This window comes from Cyanistes caeruleus, chromosome 1 (assembly GCF_971803275.1).
Source record: "Cyanistes caeruleus chromosome 1, bCyaCae1.hap1.1, whole genome shotgun sequence".
Lineage (NCBI taxonomy): Eukaryota > Metazoa > Chordata > Aves > Passeriformes > Paridae > Cyanistes > Cyanistes caeruleus.
The window spans coordinates 143,008,346-143,021,057 of NC_141701.1; the positions used below are offsets into that span (position 1 = coordinate 143,008,346).

The following is a 12,712-nucleotide window of genomic DNA, read 5'->3' on the forward strand; positions in this document are numbered from 1 at the left end:
ACAATAAGGGCCTCTCTGGTTTAGATACCCGCCTCAATTTACTTTATGAAAGCATTTGAGAAGAACATGCACAGATCACATATGTACTCTCAGTCAGGGAGGCTAAAATTGATAGGGTGGCCCCTAACTACCAGTAACAAATCCCAAATATATTTCACATACTTGGTCATTTAAGACTGTGAAAGGCAAACAAGCCATGAGCTGGGCAGCTCACTCCACCTAAAGGAAGCAGGAGGCAGAAACCACAGCTCCTCCTTATTAAAATAAAGGAATAGCCAGAGTAAAAAATAAAAAAAAAATTAAAAAATAAAATAAATAAATTAATTACAAAAACAGCAACAATTATGATAATAATAAGAAAAATCAACAATAAATTGTTTAAGCCTTTAAGACTGATGGTCAAGGACCACCACCTGCAGTGGTGATGCTGCAGAGAAGCCCCAGCTCACCCTGAGATTCCTGATGGAAGGAAACTTGCAGAGCTGGGGCAGTGCAAGGATAACTCTGCTCCTCTGCTCTGCCAGCTGGCAGTGACAGGGCCCAGAGTGGGACAGGAATGGAGCACGACAGGTCACAGACAATCCATGTTACATAGTGCAGAAACTGCCTTGGCATGTCCAGAGAGCTGTTTGATCCTGATACTGGCCCCACTGGTGTCACCTGAGCTGGCAAATAAATGCATGTGGAGAAGGGAGTGGAGGAGCATTTTCACTGGGGATTTCTGCCACTGGAGTGCTGGTGTGCAGTGTTGAGCTTGAAGAGTGACCGCAGTCATCAAACGGGGAAAATGCCCTGGGAGGGGAGCTGAAGGGAGATGCTGTTTATTCTTGATCCTGCTTTTCCACCTTGTGTGATTCACTGTGCTGGCTGCTGACACCTAATTGAGTTTCATCAAGATGAAGGAATAAAATTTGGCTCGTGTAAGAACAGAACTGTTTGGATAGTAAAATAATAAAAGAGACTTTGAGGGATTCCCTTGGGACTTAAAGGTCTTGCCCGGTCTTAGTTTCCATAGGGAAATTCTGAATTCTGAGACTGAAACCAACTCCCAGAGCGTCCCTACTGCAGCCCTGAAGTTCTGATGGAGCCCCAGGATGCCCCGCTCTGCCTTTGGCCTGTCCCCATGTGGCTGTTTCTGCAGGATGTGCTCCACGGGCCCTCGGCCCCCTCGGACACCTCACTGGCACCAAGTGAATTATTTCATCAAACTCACAACAGGCACAGGCTCAGGGCTGGTGACCGGGTGAGGGAGGAGGCAGAAGCGGGGCTGAGCCCCAGCCTGGCAGAGGCAGCGCTGCAGGATCTGCTCCAAAACCAGGACTCGATGGGTGCAATCCCCGGGGCCTGCTGGCCCTGCACGGGCTGAAAGGACTCGCTGTCGGTGCCGAGAGCCGTGTTAATTGTTAAATGTTAAATGTTAAAGCCCTTCCACGGCCTGCCGGCTCCCCTGGAGGCAGGAACAAGGCTCCGGGGAGCGCAGGCCCAGCTCCCGTGCACAGCCCCGCTCTCCCTTGGTGAGAGCACAGCAACAGCAGCCTCAGGCCTGCCCACCCCAGGACGTGAGGACAACGGGCCAAAATCAACACAGTCACATTCAGTGAGGGATTTTTTTTAAATACATTTATTAACCAATGTTAACACATTAAATGACTCTATATATTGCTAGTCAGAGCAGCTTACAAAATGCCAGAATGCATCATAAACTGGACAGCCACAATGAATAATTACAATGTGCATAGTGGCTAAGCTCAACACTTTAATATAGCTTTATGATTTGCAGAAAAATTAATTTTAAGTCATGGTTCCTAAAACAATCAATTGTAATTTTACCTAAAACTTATACAAAACCAGGCCACAATCTTTTTTTTGTTTTGGTTTTTTTTTTTTGTGGTTTTTTTTTTCTTTTTTTTTTTCTTTAAAACACACAGTTTTCACGCTGTAGTAACTTGGAAATGTGCAACCGTGTCAACAGAGACAAAAAAGCCAAAGTAACACGAATCTTACTTTCATGCAGCTATCAGTTAAATATTACATATTCTGGAATGATTTTACACCAAAAATATTTCCACAATACTTGCTTTCATAGGGGTGGATCGAAGTTTTGGAACTTGTAAAGTAATCGAACAAGATTGATTTTTAGTTGTGAAGTGTTTTACAGTCACAACACAGAGGCGACAAAAGTTAATTACACATTTATCAGGCAATAATGTAGCTGTGGTAATACAAGTTACCATCTACTTACTATTTTTTCCAATCAACTTACCATTTAATTTCTGCAACATATTGGGCATTATTTGGCAGTATCTAGTCAATTAACTTATATCACCACTGTAAGTAAAAAAGGTCAGGAGTTCAGTGGTAGTTCACAGAAGTCTTAGTTATATTTTTGTCTTTACAATGACCCTGACAAATCCTAGAGAAAACTTTTTAAAAGGCTTTCCTCCTTATTCTTCAGCTTCCATCGTTCCATCATGTAATTGCTTTCAATAAATATCAAAGATCTAAATAAATATTTACAAATTATTCTTCTAACTCCTCAAAAAATAGCTGGATGATTAATGGGCAAATGACTCAGTCTAAGACCAATCTTTGAAAGAAACTAAGATGTGGAGACACTTTAAAAGAAAAGCTATTTAAGTAAGCTTTACATCTATTTAAAAAATTGTCTCTGAACATGGATGCAATTAATATATCTATATATAAAACAAACAAAAAAGAAAATAATTTTTCAACTATCGATCCATTCCTATTGGTAATGCTTCTTAATCCAGACATTCCGCAAAATACAGACTTTTTACAAATCACGGCATCTTTAATACAAGAAAATTAACATGCATTATTCTTCATTCTGAGTACAGTGATGGAGCTCATTATTAGGCAATGACCCATTACTACAAACATAACGGCTTCTGTGAAACTTAAGTGCTTTTTCTCCTTTTATTATCAGTTACAATGGACCAGGTGACACCAAATCAGAGGTGGTCAAATGACATTGAATTGGGGAGGCTGAAGGGGGGAGCAATAAAGTAATTTGTATGCCTCAAAATTCCGACTATGAATAAAGGTAGTTGGTTTTTCTGTTTGTCTGTTGTTTTTTTTTTATTTTTTTGGCTTTTCTTATTCTTGTTATAAGCACTCATGTTAGAACAAAGACGAAATGTGCAAACTTCAAAATTTAAATATTCATTTTTCTCTAAGATCCAGCTCAGTAAAAGATTACCCCAGTTCCCTGTGATTTTAAGCTACAAGATCAAAGCTAATATTTTGTTATAAAAGTTATATATTGAAAAGAAATAATGAAAATAAAACACAGTTGGGAAATATTTAAGAAAAAATACGCAGGACTAGCACCTGCTGTGTTAACCCTGTTCCCTAAATTCAATCATGTACCCACTGGTATAACCAATAGATAATGCCTTTAAACAGTAAAATTAAGCTGAACAAAACCAGCTCAACAAGGTTAAGAAATAAATGTTACATCAAGGTAGTATGCTTTGATTTTCTGAAACAGTTCTGTACTTCTTACATTCAGAACTAGTTTTTAAATGTTCCTTTTTGTTAAACTTTCATCGTTTTTTTGTTTTTAGATCTGCTGTTTTTAAAGATTAAAATCCCTGCAAAACCTAAAAATGTCTTAAAATTTGCTGAAAATGCAATAAATCCTTTAGTTTAAAATTATTTGAAGTAACCTGCTCCCACAGATGTTCAATCAATTAATTTTGCTGACAACATTTTGGAGGAGCATTTTTAACAGAAGACTGAAATAACTGTGCAAAATTTCTTTTACGAAAAGTGTTTAAAGGCTGGTGCAAAATGGGAAACAAATTCTAAACAATTTTGGCTTTTTTTATTTTTTTTTTCTGAAACAAAAACCGCTCTGTCTGAGAATAGCAATCATTGGGTTGGCGCTCTAGGGGAGAAGTAACTCTTTCATCTTTTCCTGCGGCAGGTACGTTTGTGTTCGGCATGCCAGTGCTCCTGCTGACACTTGATGGAGCAGTAGGAAGTGTTCCAGCAGCAGTGGTACATGGCCTCCTCTTCACAGTTGTAGCACTGGGGAGAACAAGTGAGATGGGATTACACCCCTGGCAGCTCACCAGCGTTCCCCCACCCCGGCACACAGCAGTGCAAAGCAATGCTCCTCTCATTTATGCTCGGGGGCACCCAGGGGCACCAGCGCATTTTTCACACACACTGAGTGAAGCAGCAATTTCAGAAAATCCACACAATACCTTCCTATTTTCCAGAGTCTGGATTATTGCTTTTCAAAAAATCATCTCTCACTTAAGAAAACTCATCTCTCAGAATGGTGGACTGACATTTTTCAGCCACACAGCACAGGAGCCATCTTTTACCCTACATTTGTGTAATTGCACCCTGATCTATGTCTTAAAAGCTACAGTAAATCAACAGGCATTGCTGGTGTGAACAGGCTCTGTACAAGCTTGAAAATCAATGTTTCTGAGGTTTCCTTATAAGCACAACCTGTCCAGAGGTTGCTGGGGAAGATCCTTTTGGTCTAGAAAAAGTCACAACAATAACATCCCATTAGACAAGAATTCCTGTTCTGTTATAGCCCATCTGGGATAGCCTGCAAGGAGGCTGCTGTCACTGGGGTTTGCTGACTGCCAGCCAGCACTGCCACCTCCTGAAGGGAAAACCTTGTGCTCCATTAGTGCTACTGAGCAGATCAAAAAAGAGGCTTTTCCTCCAAGTCTTAGACAAACCCAAGAAGGCCTGTTGTACACAGGTTGGTGCTCTGGGCTCTTGCCTTTGTCCTGCCTGCCAGAACTGTACAAAACTGAAAGAAAGATGCTGCACAGCCCATGATTTTTGCAGAATTATTTGGTTCTGGGGAAAGCTGTAGCAAAGATAATTTCTACCTCAGAGCACAGAGAACAGCCCCAGCCCTCTGTCAGGTGGAAAAGCTATTTGGGAAATATCCCTGTGGCCTCTGAGGAACTAAGAAAGGGAATTCAACATTCTGGTCAGCACTATGGGTGGCCATCAAGGAGGTACAGTACCCCTACAGGCAGTCTTCAAGTGGGTTTATGCCCCTGCATAGCAGGGAGTGCTGCAAAAGCATTAACTGTCAATTTGACAAAACTCCATGAAGTAAGGTGGCATTGCTGCTAAGTTACCATTTATACTTCTGTATCCAGGAGAGCCAGCTTCTAACAACCTCAAAATGGTCTTTCTGAATTTGGTCTGCTCAAAATCAGCAAGCATCTTTAGGAATCCAGTCTGAAATGCTTATTGCATGAGGGGGAACAGGGAGAGGGATATCACACAGTCTGTGCGCTGCTATCAAACCACAGAGTAACACAAAATTTACTTTTTATGTCCTGTCTAGCTACAGCTTTGCTAATAAAACAGGGAATTACAAAGAAAACAGATGCAACTGCCTCGACAGAAAAACTACAACAACCCACACTACTGAAAGACTGATCCAAGAAAGCCAGCATTTACATTGGCTAAACTGATAACCATTTATTTACATCTGCAATAAAGGGACTGCCCTAGCTGTGTGAGAAGGGAACCTCTCCATTTTCCTTCCATAATTTAGCTCCTGGGAAGTTTATTTGTAAAAATGTCTGCAAACAAGTGTCCTCTCGAGAGCTGTTTTCCTGGTTTTTCATGTTGCTGGCTGCTCACAAGCCTGTGGGAGCCATTAGGATCATCTGCTGGAAAGGTGCAGGAACAGCTGTGTCCCTCCATTATGTACAGCATGGGCCTCAGCCCAGAGACCAAATTCACATCTGCTGGCTTGGAGACATCAAAAAATGCTATGACAGGAGAGGACAGCTGATCTGTGGGTCCTGCACTTCCCTTTACATATGCTGGCCATAAGTGTGGGATGTAAATCTCCACTTACAAAGGGAAAATAGTGTCATCTGTGCTGGTACCAGCACATGTGGCACTGGAGGCAAAATGCCAGCTGGCCTCAGGCCTTCTCTTTTCTTTGTATTTTCCTCTTTCTAAATGTTATCAATCACTTGGGGTTTTGTTTCAGACAGTACACATCACAGACAATGCTCATTCACTTAAAGACCACCTGTTGCAAGTTAAAATAAATATATGTGTAAATAAATTTGAAAGAAATAAAAGTTAAAAGCCTATGGAAATGACCTATGCACGGACTTAAATAAGGCTTATATACAAATAAAAGAACTTGGAGAAACTAAAACAGAAACATTGTCAAGACCAGCACTCCAGCCTGTACCCTGGAGGCCACCAAGCTGCATAATCTCATTATTGTTATTCCTGCCTTTACATTTCTTCCTTTGTTTGCTATTTACTTGAGGTATCTGTATTAAACCCAAATTTTATGAAGGTATAAAAATGAAATTGGGCTAAGCCAAGGCAATTATAACCAGCTAGAGAAAGAGTAACTGTTATTCTTTAACTATGCATTAGTCTTCTGAGGGCTAGGAGTACATCTCATGTCCCTGTACACCACCAGCAAAATGATCCCTTCATCCCAACTGGACTATTTTTTTAGGTATGAGAAAAAGACAAATACAGTGTGAATAATAGCAGCTGTATTCCCAATCCTAGACATCAGCATTACACAAAACTAGAGGTCTCTGCTCCTAATTAAAAAGCAAAGCCCCCAAAACTCATTTAGTATGTGTGTTAATTACATGAGATTTTGGTGAGAAGGTATCATTATAATAGCAGCATACAAGTGCAGTACTACACACCAGAGACTGTCATTAGTACCACTGAAGGAATAATCACTGGGGAGTTGTGTAATTGGACCAAGTCCAGCTGCCTGGGGCTGTGTGTTGGCAGGCAGATCCATCAGCTTGAATGCAGAGGTGTTTATCCTGACCCTCCCTCTCCTGCCACATGCAAACCAGCTGTCTGCATGATGCCTTCATTTAGGGTGGTGATTGACAGATAGTTTGAGGCCACAGAAACAGGCAAGATTGTCAAATACTTTTTCTATCTTTTGATTGTTTTGCTCAGTAGAGAGGCTTTATGTCCTCATTAATAAATTCAGTGATGTGGTACCAGGGCATTTTCTGATTAGTCTGAAGGATACAATAAAGGCACATTGGAGCAGATAAAAGTAACTCCAGTCAGTCTCTTTCAAAAATTCTGCCTTCAAAACCACCAAAAAGCAGGCAGAGCTAAGAGTCCAGCCTCACAACCAAGTTATTGTGCCCGAGTTACTGCATGTCAGCTGAATGGTGACAATGGTTCACATGTGTGTCTTCACTCGTGACAGTGCAGAGGTAATTTGATGTATTCTATAGTGGGCAAAGGCAATTCCATTTCCCTCTCCAGTGCCACAGGTGAGCACATGCACACAGGCACCAGCAGCTGGTGATACACTGAACACAGTAACTCCATCAAGTCAGTCACAAGCAACTTCTCTGGTCTGCAGAGACAGGTAGACAGGGAGGAATTCTCTTATTGACAGAGACCCAAGCACTGCACCACATAACCAACAGTAAAACCTCTGTGAGGCACAGAAATAAAGACTCTACAGGAGCTCTGGCATTTGAAATAATTCTTCTCTTTCCAAAAACCAAACTCATAACTGTGATATTCAGCTACTGTCTCGCCTGAATACTTTTTCTGCTCTTCTCCAGAGCAGGGTTTTCCCTGCAGGGACCATCGTTTCATGTAAGCACAGGGACTAATGAGGCTGAGCAGCAGCAAAACAGCCCTTTATAGCAAAGGGGGCTGCAGGGAGGTGGCAGGACTGACTGTCCCTTAGCTCACGCTGTCTCCTGGAGGCTCCTGCTCCTTTCCAGCCCCACCAGTGCTGCAATCCTGTGCCCACCCCTCTGTGTGTTACAGACAACTGTCACAGTGCTGTGTGACTTCTTGAACGATGGCTTTCGCTCCCGTGTTCTGTGAAAATCAGCAAAGAGAAAGAGGAGTTTGTGCATGTGCCAGGTCCCAGATCCTGAGGGGAGCAGTTTCCACCTGCACTCTGCTCCTGGCAAGCAGCACAGTTTATGGTACTTGCAGTGTTTGGCTAGGTGCTGTACAGCCATGTGGGAGAACACACTTCAGCCTGAGAAAGCATGAGCCACAATCCAAATAAAACCAGGGAAAAGTCGGTGGCATGTAACAGAACAGTAAGTTAGATGTCTATTTTCGTGTTTCTAAAGGGCACACCAACATGTTTTTTGTAGCTGATGCTACAAAATTTACACTTAAGGACCAAACAAGAGAGAAATACATTTCCAAATGGCATGTCTTAAATATAAAGGAATATAAAAGAGCTGTAGAAAAAGCAAGGAGAGGAAAAGGCCAGAAGGATATCACTAATAGCCTTATTAGCAGGGGAATCCAAATTGATGCAGCCAGATATTGTACCCTCTGAGGTCTCAAGATCAAAGGAGTGTGAACATAATGCAAAGCATGTCTTATACAGAGTAAAGCTGCATTTGGAAAAAAATATTTTTGATAGTAAGATCTGATTGGACTTGAGAAGATATTGCTGTTAGCACTAACAAATTAAGATGGAAAGTAATCAAAACACCAAGTTGAAATTTGGAGAAGATTTGAAACAGTGATATGAAGGAGAAAGCCTTAATGCTGAAAGACCAGTGCAGTTAAAAGCAAGAAGAAATCCCCTTCAACTGGCCTGCAGGATGCATTATACATTTCCACTTAGTCTCTTGTGATCAGTTTCTGACACTTACCCACTGCTTCTTCTTGGTCTGGGAAATCAGTTGCTTGTGCTGACCTGCTAGTTTCTTAATTTCTTCTAAAAATTCTTCTTTGCACTTCTCCTTTACCTGCTTACATTTTCTGTCCATCTCTCCTTGTGCATTGGCCACAGCTTTATTTACAGCCTGCCTTTTCTCTTCTTCCATCTCTGTACGCAGCTGCCAAAGACAGTCAGCAAAACAAGTCAAGGGACAGCTACTGCAGTTAGAAGTGTCATATTTAAACCTCTACTCTTTAAACCTCTATTAGTGGTGCGGGTAGAGGTCACCTAACTAGAGGTTTCTCCTATTTAGGAAATAAAAATTACTCAATTAGAGATATAACAAAATTTTAAATCAGAATTAATCAAAATAAAAATGTCGCTTTATTTCTACTCTGCTAAGCACCTACAACAACAGCTAAATAAATTCTATGAATATTTGCTCAATTATCAGTTTATAAATTTATTAATTTCTCTTAAAAAGAGATTTTGTTTTTTCCAGATCTACAACTGCATATAAATCTACAATAAGTGCAAAATGGAAAATAAAAAATAGAGTATTGAGTTCATTAAGAGATACCTTTTAGTATTCATTGTCAGTGAGGTTCCTTTGCCCTTGCTCAGGTATCTACACATTCAGTGTCTTAATCCTAGAGGATTAACACTTGAACTCCCTAGGTTCATTTCACAGTCCTTCATCCAGAAGAAAATTCATCTTATTTGTCTTATCTTAAGACAGGTACTTAAGAGAGGTCAGACAAATCATCCTCCAAATTGCCCTGCTCTCTCCAGCCAAAGGTGACCAGGTCAAGCTTAGACATTGAATTTTAAACAGGTTAATATTAGATAAGAAAATTCAAACAAATTTCAGTGACCCTATTTGATCTTTAGGTCAGAAGATGGAGAAAAGAAGAATTATTTATGACTAGCAGTTGAACAATGACATTGTTTAGAATCGCACTTAACAATGGAGAGAAAGACTTTGGAAACAGATACTCATGAATGAACAATTAGTTTCAGTTTTGGATCACAAACTGATTTCACTGGACAAGAATCAAAAAAGCCAAGAGTTTTCTGTTTAAAGTAGGTTTGTTGGTATAGAAATGGTCTAAAAAAGCCATAATGGAGACTATTTTTATGTGGTCTCTTTGGAAAAGGCTTTTTATTCATTTTGGTAAGAGTGGTTGTTACAAAAATAGAAAGAATGTGAAAAAATCCCCTAAACTGCCTCTCCTCAACCCAGTGTAGGTGGTGTTCAACAAGCGTTACCTTTTCCACTGCCTCTCGCACAACTCTCTCAGTTTCTCTTTTGTGATCAGCTTTCATCCTGTCCTTGAAATCGTTAAAGATTTTGGTGTATTTGTCATGGCACATGTTCTGACACACTCCATCGTTACTGGTCTGGGTGCTCCGATGCAGCATTTTTGGAGAAGAGGCACTTAACTTCTTGGTCTGAGTTGAGACTGAAACTTTTTCAATGGGCTGAGGCATTGTGGGAATTTCCTGGCTTGAACTTACTGCTTCAGTTTCAGGTTCTGGCTCCTGCAGAGAAAGAACAAACTTAACAATCAGATATCAAAATAGAACAAGTCAACCTGTTAACTTTTCAGTTCCCCCAAAGAAAAAATGTTACTTGCCTAATATCAGTATAGTTAATGTGAAAGGTGTCTATTGAAGACCTGTAGTTCTAATGGGATGTGGAATCCCAGTGAAAACCAGTTTGGGAGTGGGCAGGCTCTTGGGTCAGTCTTTTCTGACTTCAGCCAGCCTCACCTCCCCAAAAGTATGAAAAACCTCAGAGGCTGTGCTGACTCCTTGGGATTGCTAGAGGTTTACTAGAGATATTTTTTTCCCCTCAATATTCTGCCTAAAGAGACTATAGCTGAATGGCCAAGGCTCCTGAATTGTTTTGGCAAACTCTGGGCTTACTCTGACCCAACAGGCTGCAGTGGAGTCTGTGATATTCCACCGATTCCATAGAACTGCTGCAAAGATTGATTGGTACTTCAAAGGTCCTTTGAAGATGAAAGGCTAATGAGAGTCTACATCTTGATTCCAATAATATAGAACTAGACTTGGATGACCACAGAAGCTCTGTATAATTACACAATTATCAGGAAAGAAGTCACTGTTACTGTAGTGTACTGTGCTGAATCTGGCTGCCTGTGTTATTACAGTGTAACACCAATTGCTCCTGCTCTTTAGAACAGATCGAAGTTATACTCCTGGAAATGCTTATTGCTATTTCAAGTGTCTGAAGACACAAACGATTTTTATTTTTATTTTCAAGGTAGATGTTTTAATGCTCATTTAGCAGTGTAGAGACAAAGCCTTGCTCAGGACTGCACTTTGTGCCTGCGTGTGTGATGAGGCATTGCTCGCACCATTCAAAAGCCTGACTGTGTATTCCCTTTTGCAATCAATTACTCCCGAAGAGGTCACTGTGATTGACTTCTGGATCACTGATCAGAGCTAAGAAGGCATGTTAAGACATAAATATATGAAGCAAATTACAGTATTTGCTTGACAGAAAACACAGTAAGAATGGCAAGACATCCTCCTGTAATCTGCCTATCTTGCACTCAAACACAGTTTGTGCCCCAGGGAGCACAGACTGTGTCACTGCCTCCATCCATGACGCTGCCTCCCGCAGGATCAGGTACAGTGGGGAGGCATCTGCCCAGGAATTAGGAGTGGCCACGTCCCTGTTCCAGCCACCACAGAGAGCTCTGCTGCTACAGTACCTGCACCCTCCTCTGCAGCGGCATCCCGAGTGCTCTTGCAAGGAACGGGCATATGCGCACATTTTTCTCAGCGTTCCTCGGGCAGCTGGAACAAGGCCAGGAAAAAGTCCTTGGCGGTTCGGGAACAGATTTACGGCTCTCTCTGTAAGTGCCCCCTTGTGTACACGCGCAATAACGCAGCCCTTGCTTCCCTGATCCTGCAAGCGGGATACGCAGGGAAGCCCCGCAGACAAAGTGGATATGGTTAATAGTCTCGATTGCACTTCCTGATTTCTACCGTTTATGGACTTACTGATATCCTGAATTTTTTATTAAAAAAGAAATGTTGTAAGCTGACTTGCTTTATTCACGATACAGATATGCCCATGATGACACACGTTACTTGCACGTGGGAGGCACAATTACATTTGTTAGCAAGGAATACCAAGCTGTGGGGCTGGAACTTCCAAGACTAATACTGTACCATCACTAAAAGGTAACTAAAATTGAAGGCGTGCCTGTTAAAATTTCAGACTTTTTGTACTTTGCTATCTCTACAAATACAGTAATTGAGGTTACTCACTTCTTTCTTGAGTTCCATACTCTGGTTACGTCTTCCTTTCTTTGCTCTTGGTTCCTGAGTAACCTTCAGCTGTGAACATTAAGAAAAGCATATTGAATCAACCCAAACCAAATTCATGTAAGTGGCTTTCATTGTAATGTAACTGATGTGCCTTTTATTTGTGATTATTTGCAATTATTTAGGGTATCAAATAGAAACGGTAATTAAATGTTCTTAAGTGAGAAGTGCACACAATAAACTTTCTACATTATCACTGATGACTATGACTGCGTGAAGGAACAATATTAATGAACAAGTTCTACTATTCAATATGCACTTGCTAAAATACTCTTAACCATTCCTTTCTTCATTGCACACACAAGTTCATACACTTGTTTTCTGAGATATTCTGGTATCAGTGACCCATACTTAAAAATCAGATCTTGTTGGATGCTAGAAAACAGCAGTGATTATAAAGAGAATGTAAGTATGTAAATATGGGAAGATCATCTAGACTGGATTATAATTAGAGGGCTATGGAACTTTATGCTCTAGAATAAAAGTCAATCTCACAGTAGAAACATGGATGAGATCTAAGTGAGTGGTAATTATCTTGTAGAGAAGTTCTTATGCCTGCTTTTGAAGCACTCAGTACTAGCTAGTGTTAGTAAGAGGATATTGCAGACCACAGCAGAACAGTGAGTTTGATGGCTACTCCTGTGTTCCTCTATCTGGGAAACCAGTAAAACAGGT

General features: G+C 40.9%; 1 protein-coding gene across 17 annotated transcripts in view; it reads right to left on the reverse strand.

The window, feature by feature from the left end:
- Positions 1-2,923: 2,923 nt before the first annotated feature.
- The window catches only part of ZMYND11 (zinc finger MYND-type containing 11), a 105,445-nt gene continuing 95,656 nt past the window's right edge, over positions 2,924-12,712 (reverse strand). For all 17 annotated transcript variants that reach the window (XM_023921899.2, XM_023921898.2, XM_023921896.2 and 14 more), the window contains 4 exons: positions 11,981-12,049; positions 9,944-10,216; positions 8,667-8,852; positions 2,924-4,053 (listed from right to left, as the gene is read on the reverse strand). In XM_023921899.2, the coding sequence (XP_023777667.1) occupies positions 3,931-4,053; positions 8,667-8,852; positions 9,944-10,216; positions 11,981-12,049 (651 nt within the window). In that variant the 3' untranslated portion in view covers positions 2,924-3,930. The remainder of the gene's footprint in view (positions 4,054-8,666; positions 8,853-9,943; positions 10,217-11,980; positions 12,050-12,712) is intronic.